This window comes from Nuphar pumila, chromosome 9 (genome assembly GCF_984573655.1).
Source record: "Nuphar pumila chromosome 9, dmNupPumi1.hap1.1, whole genome shotgun sequence".
NCBI classification, from domain to species: domain Eukaryota; kingdom Viridiplantae; phylum Streptophyta; class Magnoliopsida; order Nymphaeales; family Nymphaeaceae; genus Nuphar; species Nuphar pumila.
Genome location: NC_143257.1, coordinates 120,893,946 through 120,906,442, shown reverse-complemented (window position 1 = coordinate 120,906,442; position 12,497 = coordinate 120,893,946). Strand labels below are relative to the sequence as shown.

The 12,497-nt window shown below is 35.5% G+C and overlaps 1 protein-coding gene across 1 annotated transcript; it reads right to left on the bottom strand.

Moving 5' to 3' along the window:
- Positions 1 to 383: 383 nt before the first annotated feature.
- On the bottom strand, positions 384 to 9,198 carry LOC149829125 (E3 ubiquitin protein ligase DRIP2-like). The gene is made up of 7 exons (XM_090017288.1): positions 8,723 to 9,198; positions 7,361 to 7,460; positions 5,002 to 5,329; positions 4,152 to 4,597; positions 3,960 to 4,010; positions 2,780 to 2,852; positions 384 to 821 (listed from the first exon to the last, which is right to left on the bottom strand). Exons 1-7 carry the CDS (start codon positions 8,835 to 8,837, stop codon positions 648 to 650), a joined length of 1,287 nt encoding a protein of 428 aa, XP_089873414.1. The 5' UTR covers positions 8,838 to 9,198; the 3' UTR covers positions 384 to 647.
- Between the last annotated feature and the right edge of the window lie 3,299 nt (positions 9,199 to 12,497).

Below are 12,497 nucleotides of genomic sequence, written 5' to 3'. Positions count from 1 at the left end.
GGTCATCCAAAAACTTCGAAGAATAGCAAAGTAGGACGGCAATTGACAAACTTGATAACAACACATGAATATAACATCAATATGATGCATTATTGCCAAATCCTGGGTAACTATGATACAAAGCACAATTTTATAACATTCTAGACATAAATCTCGAGTGAAGCAGCTTTGAGATTGCAGAGCAAGATTCCCAACCGCAGCGCACAACAAGCTCCTAGTAACTAATAATCCAAGGATACAACATATTTCCACCAAATAAATTGTCCACTTCTTTCTTGTTAATATAGTTATCATGCACAAAATGCCATACCTTATGTCATCAAATAACATTGGATAGAAGATTAATTGAAAAAAGTTCACATCCATTCAAAAAAAAAAGAGGCTCATGACTACATTGTTTTAAATTCAATACTTTGATTGTTCTCAAATTTATCCAGTGCCGGAGCTATTCCTTGACACCACAATATAAATTAACAAACATGAAAACAGTTAATATTTAATACACACAACTCCATGAACAATAACCACCAGCAGGAATATCTCGGACTGAGAGAACCAATCAACCAATCAGAACAACAGGATAAGATTCACTTAGAGAGCCCATATAATGGGGAAAAATCATCTTATTTATACCAAGGGACAATTTTTTAAGAGACTGAAGACTTCCTAGCATAGGCAAGCACCATGACCAAATCCTTGGCTGAGGAACCTGAAGCAGCTGCTACTTTTTTCGAAATGGATGTTTTTCGCAGCCACAAATCTACAAGGTTATGCATTGCCAAGCTTGGGAGGATAGGCTGCCCACAACATGTGATTTCCACCTGTCAGGAAACAAAATTCATGCATCTTGATCAACCATTGCCATCGTCTCTAACCTAAGCTAAAAAAGAATGACAAGTAGAAGTGGCCGGAACGGAGCGGTCAAGAGAACTCAGAGGTGGCTGGAACAGAGCGGTCAATAGAACTATCTCATCCATGAGAACTAAGTGAAAATTTTCCCCAGCTTATGTTTGGATTAATTTTGTTGCCAGAACAATTATATTATGCATCTGTAAGACATTTGCCTCGTGGAGACAGACAATCAAATAAAAGATTTGTTGGTTCCACTATGTAAAGTATAACAAGGTTTATGTTTGACAAACTTAGGTGATAACTATTAAGAAAACAAACACATACTACATGCATGAAATACAAAAATATTCAGCATCACAGTTCCTCTTGTCATAATTCATTTGCACTTTTGAATACAGCTAGCCTTTCATTTTTCTTGCTTTCCCAGCAAGCAAGAAACCATAATGTTTATTTACAAGTTAATAAGTTTAGGGATACCAAGGTAGGGATTCTTATGTGCCGGTTATAGTTATTATACTTACTCTGATATGGTACATATACCTTAGTTGGGCAGTCCTTTGAATAGTTAGTTTGCTCCTGCTGCAAACAGCAGGAACCAAGTAAAATAAGGATACGAGTAGGCTGAGACATTAAAGCTGCACCAAGATAATTCAAGTATGTGATAAGCAATTTAGAAAGAGAAGGCAACGAGGACTGAGCCATCAGAACACCATTCATTCTGACAGCAGAGAAAGGTGAAGGAATCATCGTGTATATATCAAAGGGGAATTGTAATGCAGGTAACTGAAAGTACTTGTAATCATAAACATCAGAAGACATGTATCAGAAACAGCATCAAGATTGTTTTATCTAGTAAAATATAGGAAAAATATCTCTTAGGTGTCAGAAATAGGAGGCAAAAAATATCATCCGACAGTCTTGATCTGGCACAAAAACAATCTTGTAATTCTCAGACTTAAAAGAGGAGAAAACAAAACCAAGCAAACATCAAAACATGATCAGCCAGAGAACCTATTAACATCTTTAGATCCACCAGAGATCCTGAGTATCAATCAACATATGCAGTCAAAAAGATTTTCTACAGTTGGAAGAAAGAATAGCCATGCAACCCGATTACTAAGAAAGCAAAGAAAGGGGCAGATTGATGATACTTCGGAACTAAAACAAGTTAAACAACTAATCCTCACAATCAGAATTGGGATACCATACCTAAAAGAAGTTTGAAAATGTGGTGCAAATAAAAGTTTTACTGTTTGAGAAGATGTTTAAAGCTACTCAAATTGCAACTAACACCACCAATATGTTAAGAATGTACATGATACACACTATATCTGCACTCAGGTATACGAGTAGGATAGACATTTCACCTTTTGTATCGTTCCATTTGTACATGGACAGAATAGTCCTTGCATTGTTTCTTGTCCAGATGTTAAGGTTCACAGGCCTCAGTGAACTACAGCCTAAGCCCAATAGCTATTGAATCCAGTCCTTGTCTACCATGAGATCAGGCTGTGCTTAGATGCAAATTGCCATACTTGATCTCATATAGGCTTGGCTCAACTTAGGTCCCATGTTTGACAGAGGCAAGCCAATGCTAATCAGGACAAGCTAGCAGACCAGGCCAGCCAGGCCAAGCTCATGCCAGATTCTCCCTAGGTCCGACAGGCTTCTAACAGTCCAACCACAGTCTGGCCTAGCCTGACATCCACCACTTTATAGGGTTGAGAGATTATTGAATAAAAGAAGAAACTCATGAAGTCCTCGTAAATTTTGAAGCAAAAAATGATTAAACCAACATTAGTTACGTTCACCACCAAAGAGAAAATCTAGAGCTCTTGCTTTAGGAAACAGTAATGCAACAGTAAAGCCATTACAATAAGTAATTTTTTTTTGCTAAAGCACTAGGTGAAAAGAGTAGAAACCTCACCTCAGCTTCACTCTTAAGATCAAGTTTCTTGACCAGGTATTTCTTTATAAATGACACTGGAATATTTCCATCTCTGTCATAGGAAGATCAACACATGATAAGCATTTTATAGCCAAAGCAGAAAATTAATTTTTCATTGCCTACATTGTAGTAACTCAATTTGCAAGTGACAGTAGCAAGGATATAAATAAGTATTTGGCATTGTTCTTTAAGTGCATAGCTATCAAGCAACTTCTTGTTCAATAGTAAACTACATGTGACAAAACTGTAATTGGCTTTATTTCTGTTAGCTTACCATTGTAATAGGTCCACAAATATATCAAAGAAAACAAAAAAAGCAAAAAAATAACAAATCCAGGAACAAGAAATTTGCAGGCAAAAATTCACAAAGTCGCTGCAAGGAATCAAAATAATGTTCACTCTGCAACAAAGATTTTGTACTAGAAAACTTTAGAAATTTGAAAGCCCTCTGGTAAAAGAAGTTTAACTATTTTAACAAATAAATGAATTAAGCATGTTATCTAAAGTAGTGCATGATTATTTACGTTTATATATATAACCACCAGTAAAGGGTCATTTTTGCGCAATGCAACACGCGATGTCACATCTGCTCCTGTTTGCTTCTTAAGTGGTGTGTACCAACACTTTTTCATATATATATATATATATATATATATATATATATATAAGAAAGTATTTTATACCCTCATGGGTAAGAAACCCACTAGTTGGAACTCACAGTGAAAGGTTGTTTTGGCCAAATCTAACCCCATGGATATGTTCAGTATGGTCAAAATAGTAGGAATGGACTCTTGGATCATATTTTTTCGACGTGAAAATACCATTTTATGAGGGTTGAAATATTGGTACATTATAGGTCATAGATTTTTCAATCCCTGCAAAATCTTACATACACGTTAGAATTAACATGATCCAGGCACTGATTTCTACTAACCCAAACATGTAGTTCACATCTGGAGGGTAAGATGTGCAAAAACATTAAAAAGTAAAAAATATTACAGTTTTTTACGAGTGGGTTCCTTACCCATGAGGGCAGCAAATATTAACCCTATATATATATATATATATATATATATATATATATATATATATGACATGGAACAAAACAATTTTTATGAGGCATTTTAGAGCACAGAGATGATGAATCTAAGCAACTTACTTTATCCTTAAGTAACATGCAGAGACCTGTGGCAAAGCTTCATCACCTTCCCTGCATTAAATTTACCAAGCATTAAAGGGGAAAAAAGCAGACTAAATAGAAAAACGCTAAAACCATAATGACAACAAAACTTTCTCAATATTATTTCCTAATACAGTCATCACTATTTGAGTGATTAGAGAACTTCCTCACTGGTTATTAGATGCCACAAGGGAGAACCAAACAGGACTGATTCTTCTTTCGCGTTTTATGCGGGCAGCACTAAGCATGGTTTGAGTTGAAATGCCCGTCTCTCTTGACATAGATGGCCGCTTCCGGCTAATTTCATGAAGTCTTCTAGCTTTACCCAACCCCGAACGGGCAGGAGCTGTGCCCTTCTTATCATCCTGAAGTTTTGATTTACGTGCATGCTCCTTAAACTTGGCCTTATGAATACTCAGACCAGTATCAGGATCATCAGGTTGCTCTGTCTTTACAGCAGAAGCCTGAAAGTTTGACTTAAAAGACTTTGGCCTAGTTGCAGCTTCAAATAGACAATTCAAAGGCTTCCAAAGGCCAGCTTTTCCAAGATGTTGTTCTGTTTCATTCTCTGTATTGCTATTACAATTGTAATTTGATGGCTCTCCGTAAGATGGATTCTGCCAAAATTTCATAAGTGAGCACTGAACAGTTATGCATAGTTTGACAATTTAATGAATACACAGTAAGCAAAAAGTGTAAAGTCTCAGCTTCCAATAGATCCAATTATTTGCTACGTAAGCCACATTTTTTAATGAAAGTATTTTCGTTCAACCTAGAGAAAGCTTTGGAGAAACATAATTAAAGGAAACCTTATCCACTTCATTTTATATTGCACAAAGATGTCGCATTTGAGGAACCAATGTACTACAGAAATGGTGAATCTTGGAGCATAGAAATGTGAGAAAGGATGGAACCCATGTGTCATTCAACATAGTTCAAATGTAACTAAGCAACAAAATAGTGCATATGAAGTCTATACAACTTGCTTACCGACAAAAATATGCCATAGTTCATTACATACCTGCTTTTGCGTGATCTCATCAGGGATCTCATGAGAACATGAGCTATCATGATGGTCTTCTGTATTCTCCGCTTTGGGTTTAATGGATTCATCCTTAACAAAGTTAGATCCACGCAAAGAAGCAGCTCTTCTAGCAATAGATTTAGTTCTTCTCCCAGTTAAGCCAGTTTGTGTTGTTACACGAGGGGTGATAATAACCAATGAAGAAAGAGACCTCTCCTTTCTCCTAATAGGTAATGTAATGGAAGGCATAGTATCTGCTGCATTAGCCTTGCTCTTTTTGAGAGGAAATATTTTGTTTCTCACATCTTGTAAATTATGATCTGGCCTGAAACACGAAAACACTAGAGATCTTTCAATGCAAAAATAAGAAACAATATGATCATATTCCAGAAGCAATTCATCAATAAGCCCAGAGACTCCAACATGAAAACCATATCCAACGAGAAGAGAAGAAAATGATGCAATAGCCCAACCAGATTCATTTTTCAGCTAATTACATGTGTTAAAAACCTGGGAATCATGTGATTGACTTCCGGTCATGGTAATGAAAATGGAAATCCCATAATGACATTTGAAAAATCAATGCACCGACTTAATTGAGACAGGCTCGCAAACAGTGACATACATACTGAATACTGGCAAAAGCTTTTGATGGCAGAGAACCCGTAGGGTTTTGTTGTAGTTATGGATGATATCATAGGAGTTCCATGTAAGAGAGGACACAAGAATGTTGGTCAGATCAATGCTAGCAAAAGATACACAACATTGAATTGAAAACCTAAGTAAGTTTTCCAAAATGCACCATTGACTAAAATGTGAATACCTTATACAACAATCTTTGAAGTGATTTGAAGAGAAAGAAAGATCATTCAATGGTTCATCTTCTTTAGGATACAAAATCAACAAGCTAAAAATTTTTATTCCTAACAATTGTTAACTAAAATGGACATACAATACCAAATATCAGAAGTTCTTCAAGTCAAAATACTTTTAACATGTTATGACTTCATGAAGATAAATATTCCATATCAACCAAGGTTGTATTGTATCATCACCCGCATAGGTCGCGCCCAAAATAAGATGTGTATCGTATCGTAAAAATTCATAATTTTTTAATAAAATATTTTCAAAAAATCATGAAAAAACAGAAAAATAGCAAAAAAAATTAAAAAATTCATAACATATGAAACAATGATAAATTGCACAAAATCACATATGAAGCATTTATGTCTCTATGAGCTACATAAGACATCATCAAACATCAACTATCTCCTAAGAACAATGCAAAATATTAAATATCTTGCAATTAATAACATGCCATAAGACTCGTACTTTTATATTAAATAAACAAAAATACTATGGCAATAGTTTAACTTGATTTTCAATCAGTTTTCACTCATTACTTGAGTGCCTCATTGCCATTCCAGATCATTTGATGCCATCTTTGTTGAAGGAGTGTGGAGCATGATTTATACTTTGATATAAATCCCTAATTTTCGCAGATCCAACTTCGCAGTAAATTGGTGGAGGTTGCAAGGGGGAAGCGCCTCCCTACCCGTAAGGTGGGGGTTCGGGGGGCGTGAGCCCTTGAGGCAAAAAAATTTTGAAGGGTAGTTTTGTAATTTTACTCATAATATAGATTTTTTACCTTAACCCACTTCTTTGAGTGAAAAAATGGTGAAAATTTACTCTTACTTGAGAAAACCACAATCGCTCTAACGACTCCTAAGGTGAGTGGATACCCCTCTAATGGTCTCTACACAAATGAGAAAGTCAACCCTCAAGAGGTCTTTAAAATAAAAAAAATTATGATCCAGCCCTTTTTAAAGTGCATTGAAGGTGTATCGTACAATACACACGATACATATATGATACACACTCGTATCACAATACAAGTGTGTATCATATCATTTTTTTTCATAGTAACGATACTTACAACATTGATATCAATTGCATTCTAAGGTAGGTTGAATAAGATAGTTGGACTAGTTAGAGTCACACTATCTTCAAAAATGAAATACCTGAATTTTTAATTAATAGCATGGAGAATGGTAGCTTCTAAAAGTCACATTTGAAGGGAAATGTCTGCTGAACATGAAATCCTTTAAGAAAATGCCATTCAAGGTCCTATCATTGTAATAAATCTCCCTAAGCAGGATGTTCCTTAAAAGCGAGTTACCAATATATAATTATTTCACTTATATTAGGTTAAGAATTTGGATCACATACCTAGGTGCCAAGATATATTTAGGAATAAAACTGTAACACCAGCTAAAAAGAAAGGCATCAACAACTACGAATAATGGTAGAACACAATATATTGTAAAACAGAAGAAGCAAGATGAGGAAGAGCTACCTGAGCTTCTCCACAGGAACACAACCTAGATCAATATTGCAAATAGGACAACAGTCTACTTCCTCATCGGTAAGCTTTTCATAAATGCACCTCCTACAGACTAGTTCAAATTGAAAACAAAAGAATGTCAGAATCAGCATTGTCATCTCTATTGTTGCAATTACATAATATAGAACATAAGTATCATGCAAACAAAGCAGCTTCATTATCTAATCCAAGGCATACTAGTAATAAGCATAATGAACAAAGAAGGTTCATTATCCAATCCAAGGCAAAGTAATAATAAGCATGATGAACAAATCACGATTATAAATGACCAATGTAAGAAAGTACAAGCACACTCACATATCCAATTTGATGATTTTTCACATCCAACTGCAAGTTCGTCAATTGTTTTCATAACAAGTAGATTAGTACCATGGTATATGATCTTTGAGATCCAAGATGAGTAAGAGATAACGAGTGAGGAAGTTAAAATACATCTTGGTGGACACAATGTTATTGAAATTTAGAGCCTAGACTTTTCAAAAAAGTATCTTTTCCAAGTCATCAGTCAGATCCTAAGATGGACAGAATACGAAACTGGATATCAAAAATCATTGTACCCAAGTACATTTTGTAGGATAACAAGTCATCCTCATGTTTCTTCTTATTAAGCCCAGGCTTATGGCAACGTCTGTAGAATGCCAACCTTCTATAAATGCGCCTAAATGCTTTTATACATTCTAAAACTGAGCAAACTATAGATATAATTTCTTTCCACATAATGGCGAAGTAAATCCTCAAACTGACACCCTTCTTTTTCTTTTATAATATTCAATCAGCAAGCCTTTTTAGAAATGATCCCCATCAATTTGGTCACTTATGGAACCCGAGAAATAGGAAAAAGATAAACAATCTGATCCCCATCAATTTTACACTGTTTTCTTCCGTCTGTGGGAAAAATCCAATTTTCTTGGTGCTTATTATTAAGAGCCTTCAAATGTGCATGCCACATGAACACATCAAAGTGACTTCTCCCCATTGCGATGCAAAAAATGAATACCTATGGCTCACGAGTGCATGTCATTAATAATATCCAAATATGCATATGCCTAGCTTTAACATACACGCAGTCTACTAATAAAAGCTCTTACCTTTTGTGTGTGTGCGTACATGGAGAGAGAGAGAGAGAGAGAGAGAGAGAGAGAGAGAGAGAGAGAGAGAGAGAGAGAGAGCATGGATACGTTCAGATATTATTATCTCTTATTAAAAGAGTAAGGCAATCCCCAAATCACAAGCATGGAAATAGATGTATGATTTTGAAAGAATGAGGGCCACCAACATATTCATGCAAGAAGCAAGAGAGACCCCGAATCTTACAAGTATGAAGGCACTCCGATATGGTGGTAGCCTCCCTGAGCAGTTTCTTGCAGAGAGGGCATGTCATGCAAGCACCAAGGGTCACCCTCCGGACTTTCACTACCTGGGTCGTCATCTACACGCCACCAACTTCAGAACAAACAAAGGTCTCATATTTCCATACTTCTTGTGACCATTTCTCAAGACGAGAAGGCGGATTGGTTCTGCCTCCCCTCTCAGATCGACCTTCCCGCTTTCCTCCTACTGTTTGGTGACCGAGACTCGAGAAGGGAAGAAAAGAGGGTAACTAGAAGTGGTAGGAGCCACAGAGAGAGAGGCGGCTATCGATTCAACAAGGGATTTTGATGGGAGTTAATCGAAATAAAGGACTGCCCAATTCAGAAATGCTTGCTGGAAGTGTGTTTTTTCATCACAATTGGGAGACGGAATGATGGGGAGCTGCAGTGTACCGCTTAGAGAGAAAAAGAAGGAATGGCAAAAACCAAAAAAGTCTATTAATGCAATGGAGTTGATGTGAACAGCAATTTACAAAACATTATATGGGTTTTCGTAATATATTTGTAAATTTGTAGTGGTTGCTGCTGAGAACTTTTATTAATTTGGCTTTACCATGTGTCACGTTCTGATTAACATGTAATATTTTTAATTGTTTTTTTTTACCGAGAACGATTCACTTTTGAGTATCAGTAGGGAACAACGGGCCAGGTTTGGTTCGGACCCGGGTGGAACCAGACCTGGCCCCGATTTTCGGTTATCGTATCGGGTCTGGATTCGAATCTAATCAGACCCATCATAAGAAAAACCATACCTGGTCCCGATAGAAACTAAATGAACCAGACCTGTGTCATACCCGGTAAAATAATATTTTTTATCATTTTTACATTGAAAATTTGCGAGTCTTAATCGGAACTCGGTTCAGGCCCCGGGTCTGGTATAAAATTTCATAAACTATATTTGGGTCAATGTATTAATGGGACCTTTGAGTCCGAACCCGGGTCTTAATCGGGTCGTCTTATTTATCACCGTACCCGGACTCTATAGAGTTTGGTTTGGGTCGGGTCTAGGTAAAGCCAACCGGTTGACGCCCGTAAGTATGGGTATTAGCCTATTCACCTGAATCGTTGGCCAAACCATACGATACCGATACTGACAACATTGGTCTCAAGAGTTGGTTGGACCTGTATTTGACACCAAGTTTGTTAAGTTGTGCGGTTATTTGTTTTTTAGTGTAGGGAGTACTCACATGCTATGTTTGGTTTCTTCGTGATGTGATCTGACATGTTTATTCTCTTTGTTACACTCCCACCCAAGGGAAGCTTTTTCCTTCATAAAGGTCATTTTGGAGGGAAAGTGTTTTCCCACGGGGAAGTAAGACAAAACAGTTATTAATTTGCATCACATATTTATCATGAATGTGATTGTTTCACTCTTCACACTAAAGAAGCCTGATTTTCTATAAAAGAGTCTCTTTCACAAGAAAGACATCAAAGAAATGCCCCCTTGTGCAAGTTGGGTGATAAACTCCTATAGATTTGAAACTTAAACATTTTGGTTGTGATAGTGTGAAAATTTGTTTCCCCATTCAACCTCTATAAGATTTTGAACTCTTTCAAGTTAAAGGGCTTCAAAAGTGTTTTTTTTTTATGAAAAAAACTTTTCCTGGATCATAAATATTATAAAAGCAAAAGCAATGAAATCAAATGCAAAATGGATGCTTTATGACTTTTTTTATCAATTGACATTCTTAGATTGTGAGTTTAAAATGTAATTAAAAATTTGTATAAGCATTTGTATATGCACACCTCAATTTTGATGAAGTTATTTAATGTTAGGAGTTATATCTCAAAATTTAGTATTTTTCGATCATTTTAGAATTATTCTAACTTCAAAGCAAAATGTTGTGCTTAATATTTTTGCTCAAAAGATAAATTAAACTAGAGGATTTTAGTTTTCAAACAATCTAAAAAACCAGGTCAATTTGGCATTGAAGTCAAAATTTATGATAAAAACAATGTAACTTATTTAATAAAAAACTTATTTTTTAGGTAGAGCTTACTTTGAGTGAATTTTTTACCATCAAAACAATCGAATTTAGTTTTTAACTTAAAAGATAAATTAAAATAAAAGATGTTAGTTTTCTAACACACCAAATTGTGCTAAAGATCTAACAATCAAATAGAAAGTTATAGCCGAAACAAGTTTTTTTGTCATAATATATTCGAAGTATGACCCGATTTGGAATGTGGAGATTTGAAATTCATATATCCAATCCATAGGAAGCCTCTACAAACCTTATCCATACTTCTGTATTCTTATTTTTTTTAAAAACCTTAAAAGCTTCCTAAAAACTTTTTTTTCTCTTAGAAATAAGTTTTCATAATCTCTTAAGTATTGCTCTCACCTTATATTCATTGAACTTGATCACTTTAAGGTTGCCTAGCCCTTAAAGTTAGATAACTCTAACAAATATAATTCAATGTAATAACAAAAATCAATCGTAAATAGACTTTCAAACCTTCAACCAATATGATAGTTGCATATAGATATTTGAATCTCATATTTATAAGATTAGGATCTATACTCATCTCAAAATCTATAAAATAAGGACCCCCTACCCTTCAACCTAGCCTATACCCATCTCGAGAGAGATAAAAGAGAAGTGCATTTGAACTAGGACTAATCTTTGTTAGAAATTCACATGTATGAAAGAAATTTGCATGTGTAAAGGATAAAAACATTTTTTATAGCAAAAAAAATGTAAATTGGTACATCGAGCATATTTCAAAAATTATAAGGTATTTTAAAAAATACATCATTTTTTATAGTACGTATCATTTTTCAAAAAAACAAATGATTCATTTATGCAAGAAACTTGACCTTAAATTTGAAAGCCCATGTTGTATGGGTTAAAAAAACACATTTTTTGCTATACTTGCTTGGTGGTCCAAACTAACTTTACAAAAAAATGTACATGCAGTGCAATGACGAGTCTCCAGTATATACGAGCATGAGCAATCAATGTTCATCTCGGCTAGGCTTTTACAGTTCTATTTATCAATACTAAATATATTTTATATTATAGAATGAAGATGGTTGAAGTGTTTGGCCTACAAGTAATAAGTTTAGAGCTAAAATCCTATTGTTTATAAGTTTTATTTTGTAAAAGAGCTAGTTTGCACTTGGCTTAGTAGGTTTAGGGTCTAAACTTTATTGTTATTAACTTTTAAAAATATTTTTTTTTTTTGCAAATGAGTTTGCTCATGTTTGTCTCGGTCAGCTCGGGCTTTTCATGAGCTCAAGCTCAACTCGACACAAGAAATGCGCCAAGCTTGAACACCCTTTATTTGGTTGGTTTAGCTTGTTTACTAAACCTATATGGGGCGACTTAGGGCTTTTACTGTACCCAGTGTCAGTCTAGACCAAATCCAGATATAGATCTTACCAGGTCCAAATCATTTTTTTAATTTTGCCCTTCTACCTTTTTTCTATTGAATTTATTTATTTTTAATATTTAATGAAGGAAAACCCGGATTCAAGTGGTGGGTTAGGGATAGAATGACACCCTGCATTATGGCCCACCCTCAAGCAGTTAAAATCCCTTGGCCACTCCCCTCACCCAGCAGCGTGTTGCTTCAGCCTCGCGGCAAGAGCTATGCACGCCAAGCAGGGGCTGAGCCAGGAATCTAAGTTATGGTGAGCACAAATAGGGATGACAATAGGTTGGCTTTGACACAAAACCTTATAGAGTCAGGGTTAGTGACAAAGAAGGTTCATT